This window comes from Protopterus annectens, chromosome 3.part1, assembly GCF_019279795.1.
Source record: "Protopterus annectens isolate FY-2018-M chromosome 3.part1, PAN1.0, whole genome shotgun sequence".
In the NCBI taxonomy this organism is placed as follows: Eukaryota; Metazoa; Chordata; order Ceratodontiformes; family Protopteridae; genus Protopterus; species Protopterus annectens.
This window is the reverse complement of record NC_056732.1, coordinates 1,562,280,383-1,562,297,682: the sequence shown is the minus strand read 5'-3', so window position 1 is coordinate 1,562,297,682 and position 17,300 is coordinate 1,562,280,383. Positions and strand designations below refer to the sequence as shown.

General features: G+C 39.2%; 1 protein-coding gene across 1 annotated transcript in view; it reads left to right on the top strand.

The window, feature by feature from the left end:
- LOC122797804 (SCO-spondin-like) overlaps positions 1–17,300 on the top strand; it is a 4,708,783-nt gene that overhangs the window by 2,497,929 nt on the left and 2,193,554 nt on the right. Inside the window, exon 59 of the mRNA XM_044066325.1 lies at positions 10,953–11,078. Within this exon, the coding sequence (XP_043922260.1) occupies positions 10,953–11,078 (126 nt within the window). The remainder of the gene's footprint in view (positions 1–10,952; positions 11,079–17,300) is intronic.

Sequence of the window (17,300 nt, the reverse complement as noted above, 5' to 3'; positions counted from 1 at the left end):
TCTAGTGACAACTGATTATAGGCTACAGGAGTTCAATTAATATCCACACCACTGCTCACCAATATGTGATGTGGTTTGATCCCACCATTGCCACTAGTATGTGACAAGTGATGGTTCCACTACTGCCAACCAGTATGTGACATCCCCATGCTGGGCCAGTAATCAAGGAGCCTGAATCCTTACCACTGATGCTGGAGAGGGACGTGCACTTGGAATACAAATAGATACACTCAGTATTTGCAGGTGCAGACCTCTCTGCATTGAGCACAATTTCCCTTAAGAGTGCACAGGGAACACACTCAGTCTGGGGTCTGGATTCCTCTATATCTGCTTCCCTCCAGGTCCCCAGTAAGACTTCCCACTGGTAATGCTGTAGGGTTAGGTCCTCAGCTGAGTGTCCAAGCCCAGTCCTCTAGCACCCTCTGTGTATACCCAGTGCTTTGTGCCTCTGCCCTAAGTAGCTGACACACACACACACACACACACACACACACACACACACACACACACACACACACACACACACACACACACACACACACACACACACACACACACACACACACACACACACACACACACACACACACACACACGCACACGTCTGGGGAAAGGCTGGCACAGATTTACCTGCTGTGTCCCCTTCTGCCCAGAGTAGAAGGTAGTCATCACAGCCACCAGACACTCCACAATCCGCTACTCTAAGGCCCTTAGCAAAGGGTGTCCAATTATACTGTGATATTAATACTAATACAAATGGTAGTAGTTGACCAAGAAGACTAGGCCTTCTGGAGTGGCCCACACAGTGTCACCAAATAAATATAAGCACTCATAAAGGTTAAATACTTTCTACAAGGACCAGCCACAATAAAAGTTTTAAACGTATTTAATAACAAATAATAAAAGAACATGGAAATACTGAATATATATTCACAGTAAACCACAGAGTTCAGATCACAGGAAATATTGAAAAGAACATTGATGGACAGAATTAGACAAATAAAGAAAAACAGTCTCTGAACTAAGCTTCACTATATTCCTGACTGATCTAAAGAAATTACTGTTCACTAATTACTTACTTGGGCAAGGCAAGATGAAATACGTGAGTAGTCTTTCTAGTCAGAACTCCAGACAGAATATTCTGTACTGAGAGATTGCTCCCTGTGAAATATAATATCCAAGATGGCTTGCAGAATGACCTCATCTGGTCACCTGACTCTAGGAGCTCACACTATTCCCCCTTAAAGCTGAGACAGGAATTTGGAATGGATGGCTAAAATAGACATCTAAATGCTTATGACAGTACCCTGGAGCTTCCCCTCTTTTACTGAGCTAATGAACAGAGGCTTCTTCCAGACGTAACGTCTCTGGTGCTATTCAGCACTGTGGGGTAACATTTTAATGGTTTAACAGCTCATTTACATTTCCCTTATTTTTCTTAAAATAAGACAACTGGTTAACTTTTCGTTGTCCTGGTATCCTCTATTAAAACATATACATATAATTCACTTACAATAATACATGTAAATTTTGTTTCATTCCAGCAGGGTGCACTGTTACATTTTAACACAGACAAACCTCACAAATACATTTTCAGCACAAACATCTGTACAAATCAGTTTGTAATACAAATGACATATAATTATTTACAAAATTCCAGCTAGCTGTGCTGGCGTAAGTTATACATCCACTGCTCTACATCTCCTGGCATGGCTGGCAGTGCCCCCAGTAGTCACACCTAGCATGAAACATGACCCATCAGGCTGTTTGGAATTGCTATTTGCCTCCAAACAGGCTTCATACTTCATGAATGGAGAACATCAACAGTCATCCCTCTGCATAAAGGTGGGCCATCTACAGACCGTGGAAACTACAGACCCATAAGTCTCATTAGTGCTTTGTGTTTCCTTATAGACCAACTCATCTTTTTTTGCCTAAAGTAGCTTCTGAGTCTAATATCAACCAGGTCATTAACCTCCCATTTTTTTCCAAATGCTCTATTTTTTGGATGTAGATAGACAACTTTGGTTTTATCTCCATCAAACCAAAGATTTCTGGAAGGCTGACTGGTTGTTTGTATCCTTCTCATCTAGGAGGTTGGGAAAGCCAGTTTCTAAACTTACACTGGCCAAATTGTTTACTGATTGCAAATCTTTTGTCTATAGTAAATTAAGGTTGTCCTTGCCTAAGTCCAATAGAACCCATTCTACAAGGTCTATGGCTGTATCTTCAGCTTTTTGGTCAAGAGCTTCCATAGATGACATTTGTGCATCTGTCACTTGGTCCAGTGGCCATACTTTTTTTGCTCATTACAAATTGGATTTAGTTCCTAAGAAAAGAGCTGCCTTTGGCATCACAGTACTTTGAAATATCCTTATATGAGGACCACCCAAGGTTCATCTAGGTGGGGACTCTGTCCCATCAGTTGAGGAATGAATGAAAATGACAACATCAGATAAAAATGTTATGTACCTCCATAACATTTTCATTCTTCCTCAACTTCCGACCCTCGTAACCCCTTTCTGTTTGCTCCTGGAGAGGCGTAAGGGTATCACTTTGGGAACTATTGTTCCTTGTTTGAGCTGCACTTCTTTTCCTTAGTCTTTGAGTTCTTGTAAGGTATTAATCATTGTCTTCTATGGGCAGCAAATTTGATCCAAGGTATCTTAGGCTGGTGGGGCATCATGGTTAGTGGGAGGAGCTTGAGAATTTGGATCGAAGGATTTTAAAAAAGCAGCTGAGTCAGATCCAAGTGAGATCTGAGACCCATCAGTTAAGGAAGAATGAACATGGACAACACAGATGTAACATAACTTTTTTATATGCAGCTTACAATGTAAATATCAAAGACAGTTTTCTTTAAGAATATCTAATGTTTCAACTGATGTTATGCGACAGGTTGTAAGTCACTTTTTTGAAATATTAAGTATATATGTTTATTTTCATAACTGCTAACAAACAGCTAGCAGTATCTCATGTATAGTGTGATATAAATTGACATTGACAATGAATTTTCCTGTCTCTCACCATGGCATTTTACACCATACCCCTCAATAACAGGTAGGGCTCACATGAACATAAATTTGAACATAAGAATAGTAAGTGACAAATTAATTGGTTAATTTTTCTACTGTAGGACATACTAGATTAGCAATCTTAGTGTCATTTTGTTAATAACTCTTTGCACTTTCTCATACTGTTTATTTGTTGATAAGTCACTTGGTTAAACAAGCTAGCCTCCAAAAAGGTCTGGACACCATAAGGAAGTATGGGTGTGAACTGGGAATATACAAAAATGGTGTTACAGGCTTGAATGAATTAAGCAAAACTATGCACTTCCCCATTTTCTTTCCTGAACCAAATGGGAGAAAGAATGCACTATACCTTGAATGTTCACAGATAACTTGGGTATGATCTTGACAAAACTGAATCTTTCAAATTTTTGGATGTATTGTTAACTTCTAAGAAGAAGGGACAACCTATGTTAAAACAGACTATTTTCAACTGGTTGTTTAAGGCTATTACCTTTTATTTATTTATTTGAAATTTGTTTACTGGGAAAGTCCGACTGGATATGTGCCCATTTTCAGTTGAGGCCCGGGGAGAAAAGCTCCAGAAGCGCATCAGCAAGGTTACAAATTTACACTGATTACAAAGACTATCACAACAACAAAGAAGTACAATTTGTGTATACATCAAAAGTAAGCAATAATGTTAGAACACACTCTTTACAAACTTTAGCTAAAGCATTTTGACAGTAGATACAGTCATTGTTTCTTAAAAGAGAAAGGGTAGAATAATGGAATGAAAGAATATTTCATTAAGGTGTACTGAAGGAAAGTTTGAAAGGAGGGTAAAGCACGAGGGACAGTAGGATGAGTAATGAGAAAGTACAGTAAAGCCCAAGATATGATAATAGTAATGAGTACTAAGATGGCGAGGGGCATGGGCAGATCCAGTTATTGGACATATGTTCTTTCAGTCAAGGCTTGAAGGAATAGTAATGAGGTATGTCTGATTCTGGAATATTATTCTGGGATGTGGCAACACAGTGTGAATACAAGCTATTTCCATTTGATCTCTGAAGTTTGTAAATGGCCAGTAGATGCTTGTGAGAGGAAAGTAGGTCACAAGATGGAATTTAATGGTGAAGTAATGTTGAGGTTGTTTGTGAAAATGAGGAATTGTTTATTAACATTAGTTGATTAAAAGTTAGCAGGTGGGGTAGGTTGAGGCAGTTAAGGGTTTTGAGAGCAAAGCAGTGGTAAGAGTAGAGGGACTGACCAGTGGCAAGTTTAGCTATTTTGTTATAGCATTGACCGAGTTTTACTTTAAGGGAAGAGTGAAGATTAATTAGAATAGGGGAAGCGTATAGAAGGAATGGTAAGAGATAAGTGGTAGCAAGAGTTACTTTTGTGGAGCTGGTGATACTTTTCTTGACCCTATACAATATGCCCAGTTTTTGATTAGTCTTTTTTATGTTGTTATTGATATGCAGGTCAAACTTAAGATTGTTGTCAGTTGTTACACCCAACAGCTCAGTGTGAGAAATAACATCAATTGTAGTATTGTTAAGAGAAGTAATTGTAAACTTAGAGTTATCAGGGAGGAATTTGGGGGTAAAAATAGCAGAAGTTTTTTTTTTTTTTTTTTTTTTTTTTTTTGGGCATGAGTAGGAGATAGTTGTTGGTGAGCCATGACTCAATGGAATTGAATGTATCTTGAGTTCTGGTTTGAAGATGGGTAAGATTGTTAGAAGAGCAGATTAAAGAAGAGTCATCAACATTCTGAATAAGGGTAGCTTGTTTAGTGGAGGTATGAAGATGGTTAATAAAAATGTTGGATAGGAGTGGACCCAGTATTGAGCCTTGCAAGTACCCCAGTGCTAACTGGTAAATAAGGAGAGAAATTGGAATTCATTTGACTGATTGATATCTATTAGAGAGATAACTGGTGAATCGCTGTAAGGTAATTTCTGTTAAGCCCAGAAGTAATAGTTGGGACAAAAGTTTGGTGTGGGAGACAGTGTCAAAAATCTTTAGATCGATCTTGAAAGAGAGAAGAGACAAAGTGTCCTGTATCATGAACTTTATCTACTGTGTCAGTGAAAGGTAGTAGAGCAGTGGTAATGCAGTATGCAGGTCTGAAGCCATGCTGGGTAGAAGAAAGAAGATTATTGTTGAGTAGGTATTGAAGAAATTGTTTAGAGAAATGCATACACAAACCTTTGGATACAGGAGAAAGAATATCAATAGGCCTATTGCTAGATATTTCTGTGGAGGTGCCACTTTTGTAGAAAGGAAGGATGAAGAACTTTTTCCACATGGTGGGGAGATAGGCTTCCTTGATGATCTCTGGAAATTGGGTAAGCTATTGAGGTGGCTGCCATTCTTAGATACTTGTTAGGGAGATTAACAGAAAAGGGGGAGCAAGGTTTGAGTTTGCTCAGCAGGGACTTAATAAAGAAAGTGGGTACTGGTTGTAGGGAGAATGTGGAGAGGCAGCTAATAGGAATATGAGTGAAAGTAGAGGATGATCCTGGAAAATTATTTGTAATGGAAGCTATGCTATTGATGAAATAAGTTAAACTGAGATGCTGTATCAGAAGAGGTACTTTCACTGGTGGGTAGAGGAGAAGATTGATTTCCAAGGTGTAGAATTTTTTTTGATTGTTTGCCAGAATGTCTTTGGACTGAATTTATGCTGACCTTTTAGTTTTGCATAAAATTTTTATCCAAGTTCACTTGTTTATTTACTAGGTTACACAGTGCTCTGAAATGTTGTAGATTATTATATGTCTTCTGTTTTAAGTAGCATGCTCAGGCCTTCTCTTTTTTGCATAAGGGATCTGATATTGACAGAAAGCCAGGGAGAATAGTTAGTTTTGACTCCTTTCTTTCTGACAGGAACTAATCTGTTTAAAGTGTTTAGAAACGTAAAGCTGAATTTTTGACTGCCTCATAAAGGGGTGAGTGTTTAAGGAAGGACCAGTTAATAGTATTTAATGTATTTGTAAAAGTCTACTGGTTAAAGTGGGTTAAGTTACATACTGTCTTATAAGTATGTAGTTTGCATGGGTGAGTGAGAAGTTTAGTTATGCAGATAGGGTGGTGATCATAGCATCACAGAAGGTTACTAGGCTAATGGCCCAAGTTCAACCCATGTTCCCAAGGATGTCTGGTTCAAGTAGACACTAAAATTAGCATCTATTGCCCCTGTCTAAGAGGGACACAGGTGGAACCCCTGGGGTGAATTTCTGGTTATCCATCCAGTCATCCAAATTGTGTTTAAATAGGGCTAAATAGTGGCTTTGTTTAATATGAATAGGAAGCTTGTTCCAAAGGTGGGGCAACCTCTGTGAGACAAATCTGTCTCTCCAGCAAGTTTTGTTGATGTCACATACCAGGTTAAAGTCCTTTGAGTGAGTGACCCGTGTGCCATTTGACTTGCGAATGTGCAGCATTTCCATTAAAGCTGGATCAGAGATTGCTGTATATGCAAGGCACAAGTCACTTGAGCAGTCTGTATGACACAAATTAAAGTGATAATGATTTCAGTCTGTCCGCATAAGATAGATCTTGAAGACCCCGAATTTTCTTTGTAAGGAACCTTTGTGATCTCTCAGTAATAGTCTGGCAGAATTTCAGATTGAATAAAATTAGTAGGGTAGGAGACCAAAATCCAGTCAATAATTGAGCCTTTTTGGTATGATGAGTCAGTATAGGTTGGGTGAGTTGTAAATTGTGAAAAACAAAAGAGATTAATGGTGTCTGTGGGGAATTGGGTGTTAAGTTTCTGCCAGTCAATGTTGAAGTCACCTAATATTACAGTTTCAAGAGAAATGTTGGTTGACACACAAGGTAGGATATTTTCAAGTGTTGATAGATTGTCGCCAGGGGTAATGTAAAATGCAGAGACTTTTATTGCTGTTTAAGTAAGATATGTGATTTGTTATACTCACCATAACAAAAACTATTGCAGGCAGGGTCAAGGTCCACTTTACTGTGGTCTAGGCTTTATCTATGGCTTTTTTGAAAGCATTGGATACTAGAAGTATTCTAGAAGCTGCTGCTTTGGCCTCTGTACATACTTTTACAAAGCACTATAAGCTTGATTCCTTCTCTAGGTCCAGATCAAGCTCTGCCAGGACCATTCTCTAGGGTTTCCTGGATTTTTCTCCTTCCTCCCAAATGCACTTAGCTAAGATAATCTACTCATATAGCTAAGACTGCTGCATCAGTGATCAAAATGATGAACATAGCATAATTGTGTAAGTCAAACTTAACATAACAGTATATGTTTGAATGATCACTGCTGCAGTAGCTACTCCCTTCTTCCATATCCCTTGATTTTGTGTGTGTTTTTTATGCCAGGCCGTAAACATTTATGTTTTGTTGCTCCTAACATTGTCCATTCAGGAATCTTTCTCTCTCTTTCTGCTAGCAGGAAAGCTGTGCTTGTCTTTTAGATAGTCAGCTCAGCTCGAGTTGCCTGACATTTGGGATGCCAAATATAACCCTTATTAGCTAAGGCTACTGCAGTAGCGATCATTCGAACTTCTGCCTAGGCTCATAGGTTCATAAGTGTTTACTAGGCTAAGGACCACAAGGGCGTTTTTATCTTAGCAATGTATCCCAAATCTCTCACAAGTTCTGGTACCCTTGATAAGTGTAAGCAGGGGCTTGGGAGGTGAAACATATACAAGCAGGGACCTGTGAGATGAGCCATTTACACGCCGCCTGTGTCCATTAGAGACATAGGTGCCAGACCAGGGACAAATTTCCTGTTCCCCGTCCAGTTGTCCAAGTTGCACTTCTATTTATTTATTTATTTGGCATTTGTTTACCGGGAAAGTCCAACTGGGCATGAATCCCATTTTTAGTGGAGGCTCAGGTAGAAAAGCTCCAAAATACATAGTTCAATTAATAAACTACATAATATTATCTGCAGTATATCATAATATATTCTGCAGTAACAAATAGCAGAATCGACATACAGGATAAATAAAGTCAGATCAGAAAATCATATGGTAAATACTGCACAACAATCATAGGATATTGAACACCTAGTAAAGTACAATCAGTAGTGATAACCAGTGATAAAGATGTTAAACATTTTAAATATGGGCAAAACACTAAGAGAAAGAAAAGAGAGTTTACAACTGGGGGGAATTAGGAAATGGAGTTAAACTACAGAGCTATTGAAGAAGTAACTGGTGATTTGGCTAATAAAAGAAGGGCAAAAAGGAAATGAATGGAATTATAACAGGTAATTCTGGTGCTTTCTGTTTTGTGGATATGCAGGAGGTTCATCAGAGTGGGGTCTAACAATGCCCCATATGCCAGGCATAGACCTCCCCTCAACAGTCTATAGGAGACAGAATACAGGGATAGGGCCTTGAGGTGGTCTGCATAGGACATGTTACTTACGCCCTGTATTCCTTTAGTGAGGAATCTCTGTGGGCATTTCAATTGTTGAAAATGTCTGGATAGGTACATACTAAAGGAGGCATTGTACTCAATGATTGATCTGATGAATGCTGAATACAGTGGAGCAATGACTTTCTTTGACCTAGATGCCATACCTTTGTTTATAAGTTCCACAGCATAAAATGATTTCCTCAGTACTGTAGATACATGAGGGTCAAAGGCTAGATTACTGTATATGTGTGACCCCAGTTCCCTGACTACTGGGTCATCTCTTAGGGGTGTGTTGTCAATATGATAGTTACCAGGGATGAGTGACTTCCTGAAGGATATTTTTATGCATTTCTTCGCATTTAATTTTAGTCCATGGCTCTGACACTAGTTGTCTATGTCTGCCCTTCCTGGAGAACATTTGTGTCAGTGGGCGATTCAATGACAGCACCTAATTTCAAATCATTTGCGAATTTAGTCAATCAAAGGCGAATGACATTGACCTTGACTTCAGAGAAGTACTTCGCGTGTGACTGTCCTCTTTGTAGAGGTGAACTCTCCAGTTCTAACTTCTTGGGTCCTCTCCTTTCTGGGTACTGTTATGGTAAGTTTAACTTACACAGTTGTAATTTCCATTGCTTCAGTAACCATGTTTAACCTATGTTGCTGCAATAAAGAAATTGCTTTAGTAATTTCAGAAATAATAACTGTCTCCCTCTGCAGAAGAAAATGAAACCTTTTTGGATATGGTTGCCTAAATGTAATACCTTTCTGATTTAGAACCTGCATCAGTCAGCTAAATGAATATCTTCCTTGGTAAACTACTTGAGCAAAAAGGCCATTTTCTAAGTGGACAATCCACTGCTGATAACAGATAAGACTAGAAGAGTATACAATCTTTATCTCTTAAAGTCTGAAATTCAAGAACTGCATAATTGTAGCTGTAGATCTATTAGATATAGAAATGGGTTTTACTTTCAAAGAATGATGAACCCTTTCAAGAATGAAATTCTGGACCTCTTATGTTTTTCAGCACTGAAGACAAATAGGTGTGCGTAAACTCAGTAAACCTTTGGTCCCCAGTGTTTTTAGGAAGTCCAGTAATCTAAATATTGTTGTTCCAGTCCCTCGTGTCTTGGTCATCAAGCCACTGTAGCAATCTACAATCTGCTTGGGAAGGTAGAAAATTTGCTTTTGTTCTGACCTGGAGGGGCTAGCCTAACAAGCATGAAAATGTCTTCATCTAGACTGGCAGTAAGAGAGAGGCTGTTTAAATCTTTTTATGTTAACATTTGAGAGTGATGGTTTTGCAAAAGTTTATGCCTGTACATTAACTCACTGTGTTATTTTGGCACACTGTTTTCATTTTGACACTTACCATTGAAACCACAAAATAGAAAAATTAAATTATACCCAAGACACTATGATGTAAAAGGCTAATTGTTCCACATGTGGTATATGTCCAGAAGTCCTATATCAAATGTCCCTGATTTTTTTCTTTCAATAATTTGCTTACCTTTGAGATCATATTTTATTGGTCTGACAGCTTTGAAGGTGTATTACCTGCCTGATGTTCATCTCATGACTTTTGAACATCTGGGCAGCAGAATAGAAAAGGTTAGTGTGGCAGATTATAACTGATATATATATATATATATATATATATATATATATATATATATATATATATATATATATATATATATATATATAATCTGTCTGTCAAAACAGAACAATTGAAACATATTCCTGCTGTTGGACTCTTTCTTGGTCCAGGAAGTGTAAATGTAGTAGGCCACAAGGAGGGATAGAAAAGCTAGGTGTATTAATTTATAGATCAGTACCCATAGACAAGCAGCTTTGGGTACTTTGGAATATTTTTGTAACAGAAAGAGTTACACATTTTATTCATAGTTGCAGTAGTTAAAATAATGCAGCACTAGCCGAGCCATCATACTGCAATGCATTAGTGAGAACACAGTTCAGCAAAAATGTGTTGTTAGTGAGCTGGAGGCCAGAGTTAAAATTAGGAATAACCTAATGATCTCATCAGTGCTTTAATGGTTACTGCTCTCTACTTTGACAAAAAATATATATATATGCCAGCTGCCATATTATGTAAAGACAGACCATTTGGCATATATCAGCGAATCCATGCAAAGAACCAGCACACCTGTTTTGCAAGTCAGTATGCTTATACGGACTAGTACAGGCAAGTCAGATAAAATCTACATTGTAATCTTTTGTAACCACATCCTTCCTCCTTAAGCCAAAAGTTTAACCTTTAATGTATCACATGCATCATTAAATTTACCTCTTAATGCAAATGATTCAAAATTTGATTGTTTAAGTTGTTACAAGTTAGATAAATATCAATATGTTGTTCAGTATGGTAAAATTGCATCTACCCCAGAAACAGTAACTGTTAAAATATATTGAAAGTTGTGGTTGATGGTGTTATGACTCTCCACTGCATTTATCAGAGACCTTTAAATGGAGAAAAAAATGACAGATTTTTCTCATTGATTGTTATAGCATCTGCCAGAATGGGAAGTTGTCCTGTGATGAATCAGATTGTCCAGTGCACTGTGGCTGGTCGGCCTGGTCTCCTTGGACACCATGTGATCGAACTTGCGGTATAGGAATTCAAGAAAGATACAGGTACTATCAAAAGGAAACCGTTTGGCTTAATTCTTCATGGCTTAGAAGAGCAGAAACTAATTGGCACAAAAATACATTTCACAGAGTTAAAAGCAAAAATAAATAACAAAAATTGTTACTCATTCAAATTAAATCTAATATTCCTGTCACTCCGTACACTTTAGGAATATTATTGTTAAATACGACCCCTAACCGGGAAAAGCCAAAAGACGCGCGCACACACACACACACACACACACACACACACACACACACACACACACACACACACACACACGCACACACGCACACACACACACACACACACACACACAATTGTTAAATAATTCATTGCTTCATTACAGTCTGTGGTCACAGACTTTCTTTACACATTTAAAGGTAATCATATGTATACATATGAAATATATTGGTATTTTATAATACTGAAATTAAATTGATTTTTTATTTTTCTGCTTATGTTGTTTGAATTATGGCAAATAATCAAACAATGTAGTTGCATTTGGTTTCTGTCTCTATCTTTGTGCATGACCTTTATAGTACATATTTGAATTGATTCCAGGTATTAACATTAAGAACGATCTTTCATAGTTTGGCAGGTGACGGTATTATGGAGTACATTTCAGGTCTTTTAAGGGCTGGATACAAATCTGTAAACATACTCTTGAGAAGCTGCCTACAGTAAATACTGATTCAGTTGAATCACTGCAGTAGTCTTTCTATATTTAATAGTAACTGTTTGACTATATTCCATCGACTTTAAGCCCTGAAAATAGCTAATAGACAAACTGGTCAGCAGCTAGGGAAGCAATTTATATGAAGTTTAAAGGCTAGTGACAGACAGCATGTGCCTTTCAAGCAAAATACATAGTTGTTTGATTGTATAAAACTAAACAGCTCTTGAAACAGTGGAGTGGACAGCTAAAAGCATATTCCACAGAAAGAATGATATATTGTATAGAGGTCTAACAATGGAAATCATTTTAGGTAAAAGATGAGCAACACTGACAAATAATCCAAAAAGAATACATTATGTTTGATGGATGCAGTGAAAAGGTATATCTCATCTGCTTAGGCCCCATGCAGTTTGTAAGTTAACTGGATGTGAACTATGCTGAATCATTAATTACGCTGCTTGAGATCACATGCTATTGTTAGTAAAGGCTTAATTAAAATAGTAACTATAAACAGAAAAAAATGCAGAGAAGTGGAAAATACTGCTAATTCTACAGCATAGCAAAAAGATTTCAACCCGACAAAGGTTTGTAAGAGAAGATTATGAATTTCATAAGGATCAGAGTAGTCTTGAAATCAGGCCAGATATTTAGTATCCTCCCATTCTACTTATTGCACTTTGTGTGTCAAACCATGCACCTGTTGTACAGTTTCTAAGTATAACACATGCCCAAAAGTCTTTTTAACAATGAGAGGAAGCAGTCATGACACCTTAGTGTTTGGAATGTAATGGCTGTTGGAATGTGGGTGATATTTTTCAGTACTGTTATGGGCCTGACATTAAGTAAGTTGTCAGGATAGACAAATATGACTCAGACATAACAGCATCATGATTTGTAAACAAAGCAGACAACAGTGTGGTTAGGGGTTACCTGGGGCACCCATGACAACCGTGTAAATACTGGTGTTTCCATGCCTATAGAGCAATGCCAAAAAAAGGTTAAAATACAAGAGAACACTAAATTTGTTGAGAAAGCTAGTTCATAAATCAGAATTTTCCTAAGAAGAGAATGAGATGCTACTTTCAGGTCTTCTTTCTTCCTTTGGTAGGGTACTGCCAACCAGGTCTTACAAGATCATGCCTGGAAAAATCTTGTGGTGAGCATTAGTGTTGTTAGTGGCCATTACAGTTTGTTTGAAGAGGTCAAGTGTAGAGCCACTAACATTACTAGAGCAGTGGGGAAAAAGCTGTTCACTTGGCACAGGAAGGTAGATTGATGGGAGTTAGGGCATTGGTCAAGGCCATATCTGGCAGAAAAGGAGGAGTATCTGGCCTCTGCTAGAGGCAGTGACACCACCACAAGGTCTTACAGTGTGATGCTAGACACTGGTGCAGATTTCCATTGTGGTCCAAGGGTAGGCATTGGAGATGCATGTGGTGCAGAGTGATCTTCCTTTATAACAGTACACTTATTTTCCTGTGCCCCATTATTCAATGTCCAAATTAGTAAAGCTGTCTGCTTTGGGTTACATAGGAGCACTGGAGAGCCAGCCTACATGTGCATCTGCATAAGGTACAGAAGTTCAGTGTTTGGGTTGGTGCTGAGTTATATTTGCACAGGGTATTGCAGGTTAGTTTTTAACATCACCACTGTGGAATTGCTGCTGCCTGACACTGGGGCTTCTCCAACTTCTGATGGTGAGGATGAGCTGGCATGATCAGGGAAAACAGGCAGAGTTTGTGTGTGTGTGTGTGTGTGTGTGTGTGTGTGTGTGTGTGTGTGTGTGTGTGTGTGTGTGTGTGTTTTGGACACAGGGAGTGTGAGCATTGGACCTTCTGTACAGACAACAGACTCAAGACTCTGTGACTGTAGACACCCAAGAGATATATACCACACAAGGAAAACAGTTCATAGGGGACTCTTGGAGTCAGGGAAGTGTGATACCCGCTACAGGGCATTTGTCAGAATCTACCAACAGCCCCATTGAGTGAGAGGTACACAGATGGGTAGATATTGACACTCATTGGAGACATAGTTACTGCCTCCCAAAATTGTTGTCAATGACTGTGCTCCAACAGGAATGTTGGGCCATCATGAAGGCACAGGATAGTACCACCATAGCCCTTTTAGACATAGTAAGACTAATGCAGGGTGTGTGAGATGATCTCTGAGATTGCATGTCCTGCTTGTGTAATAGTTTTTATGGACTAAATGACATACTAGAGTGAGCCATGTCTTCTCGTGCTCACCTGTTGTGCATTAGGTGACATCCATGAAGCCACCACCACTACTACCTCCAGGAGTGGAGGCCATTGTAGCTATGTATGAACTACATCAAGGGCACACAATGCTAGCACTGCCATGGATATATCTGTTGTGGAGGTGACTATGGCCAGGTAAGGCTGTACCCTGGGTCATGGCAGGTGCAGCATTGACACTTCTGGTAACAGACATTATTCACAGTCATGCATTATGCTGAAATCTAGCCAGGGCTGTAGTACAACCAGTGCAACTCCTGGCAGAGGCAGTTTTTGTGGTTGGGCTTCTGCACAGGATGGTCACCTCACTATCTTGCATGCCCTGGACCTGTCAAGTAGATTGGCATGCTGTGCTGCAACTACTGCTGAGGCTGTGTCCCAGCAGACACATACTCACACCAGCGCAGTTGCCAGTGTCAGTGGTCTTTCACAAAGTCTTTTATGTTAATGTTCCCCACCAACTCAAAGCCTCTACACATAAGTGCAGTCTTGCTTTTAATTGCACTTAACACTCACACATTTCCTCATGAAAGACATTCACACTTGTGCTCTCTCCCACATTTGTACAAATGATGATACCTGTGCCCTGTCCTTTGTACATTGTTACCATGGTTGCTTATCTCTGATGCACAGTTTGGTCAGTCTATACATGGGTAAGCACAGCCAGTTCTTGGGTGTGTATGCATCACCTTTACTGTCAGGCTCTGCTTTACTATGGATCAAAGCACTACACAAGCTGCTGCCTGTTTGCCAGTGCCACAGCCTACTATTTCTGCCTCCATCCTGCTGCTCATCTGTGTCTGCCTCCACTGCTTGCTGAGTTGAGATTGCTCTTCTTGCCACTGCAGCCTTGCTGTAGTTGCCTTTTAAGTAAGATATTGTGTAACACTCCACATATTGAAAATAATTTTACACACCTGCCAGAATTTTTGTACTACAGGCCACCACTGGATGAATCCAGGCAGTCAGTGTGCCTTCACTATCCAAAATGCATGCTCCACAACTGTCCTTGTTTGTGATAGGGTGTAACTGTACCATTGGTCTGCTTCATACTGTTGATTTTTTAATAGGTGTTATCAACCAGGGTCTCAGGGCATGTCCAACATTGCCAATAATATACTGCTGGAAGACATCACCCTTTGTAAATCATTGGTACAGGTCACAGGTGTGCCATATGTAGAACTCATGATAATTGCATGTGTAACTTGCAGATATGCTGTAGATGATAACCTGTGCATTACAGATCATTTGGCAAAACCTTTGTGGTTAACATACCTTCTTCACAGTTCCCCAGCTGGGGTTTTATTTCAAAGTGGATACAGTCTATGGCTCCCAATACCTCAGGAAAACAGCCTATATCATAGAATTCCCACACAGTGTTGCCTCTCTCTTCTGTGGTACGTGGGGACCACATATGCTCCTACACATGTAGCAGCATGACATCAAGAAAGTAGTGGAGTATTCTCAAGGCAGATGCCTAAGATGCTCACACTTTGCCCCCAGTTGGTCGCTGAAAAGTTGCTGTTGCTAGTATAAGTAAACCCACACATACCCTGGTATCCATTGGCATAGGTACTCCACGACACCATGGGCCTTCAGATAAGACTGACACGTGTCCACAGTGTCCTGTATGATGTCCGTATCTACACAATACATGTCCACAATATTGATGTAATGGGCTGCATGAAATATTAGGCATGGCTGCATGGCACAGCGCCTCCGATGGTGATGGCAAGCCTCACTATGGTTTGTATCAACAATAAGAGCTTCTTAAAGATGCATATTAACTGCAGCTGTGGCAACCTCTAATATATTTCCATGGCTCTCTGATGTGGTTATGGAAAGTTAGGTGCATTCATTAACACTGGTATTGTAGAGCCATGTCATGCACTTTTTGTACTTCTCTGAACTGCTCCAGCATCTTATACATCCTTTAGAGTAGACTGTAGCCAGTCCTGCCACTCAGCATGCACCAGTTGATCTTTGTGTATCTGCATGGCACACACCCTGCACGTGGCTGCTCATCGTTGAAAATTGCTTACCTCAATGTAGCTATGAATTCTTTTTTAATAACAGTAGTAAGAACCCTGGTAATAAAAACTGAATGAGGACAAGTTAGTAATGGTGAGAGTGGAGGCATAAGTCATGCCCCAACAAGTTAACTGTTAAGTCACAGAGCTCCATTGCTGGACTGAAACAAAAGAATGAAAGAAGGAAAGATAAAATAAAAATGATGTGAGTGTGACAAAAAAAATAAAAAAGATAAGACATGGAGGAGCACCTTTTGGGAAACAGAGAGCAAAATTAACCAGAATAGAATGGGAAAAATTTTAAAAGCACCTGGTGGGGTGACAAGAGGACATTAATTTTCTGTAGTATGAAGTGAGCATTAGAGATTAATCCAGAGTGTGTGTGGTGAAGTTGGAAGAACCATCAGAATGACTGGCCTGGTGAAGAAAATCTTATGGCATGTCTGGAAAGAATGCATATCTGGGAAAAGGAGGCCTGGAGGTTAAGAAGGTAACTGACTAACAAGGAAGACAATTCAAAAGATAGGGAATCTGAGAATATTAGGAATCTCACAAAGTTTTACCATGCCTGAATTAACATTTTTTTTCATTTCTTAGCAGTATTTGCACGTACCAAGCTGTTTATACCCTGAAATTGACCAGATCTACCATGTCAGCAAGTAGTAGGGTGAGGAGTGGAGTGCTAGGTGTAACTTACGTAAATCCCACACTGACTGCACTAGTGTACAGTTTCTAACTGCAGTGGTGAGCAAAAGAATAATAGAGGATGCAACTATAATAACCCTTTTTCTTAGATATTTAGCTATACCTTAGTTTGTGGACAACAAAAGACATGCCATTGTTGAGCAAAGGCAAATAAATGCAGAAACTAAGAGCTTCTGTTGACTTTTAATACTAGTGTATAGATATACTGGCTTTAGTTGGTGGGGGTGGGAGAGTAGAGATAGGGAGAGGGAAAATGAGGTGCTATAGATGGTAACAGAATTAGTCTAGAAACTGAATGTTTGTAGTGGGATTTTAAACCACATACAAAGAGACAGAATGATATAGAAAATGGTTAGGAAATTTCCAAGTTAGGCATGCTATAGGAAAGCAAGTAAAGATAAGAGGGGTGAAAAGTTGGATTAAAGGAGATTGTATTCATGAAAGATGGAAGCCAGGAATGATAGAGGATGATGAAAGGATGTGACCATAGTATTTTAAAAAGGACCATTTGTGACAATGGTATTAGCATATGATTGAAATGGTGTTATGCTGTCA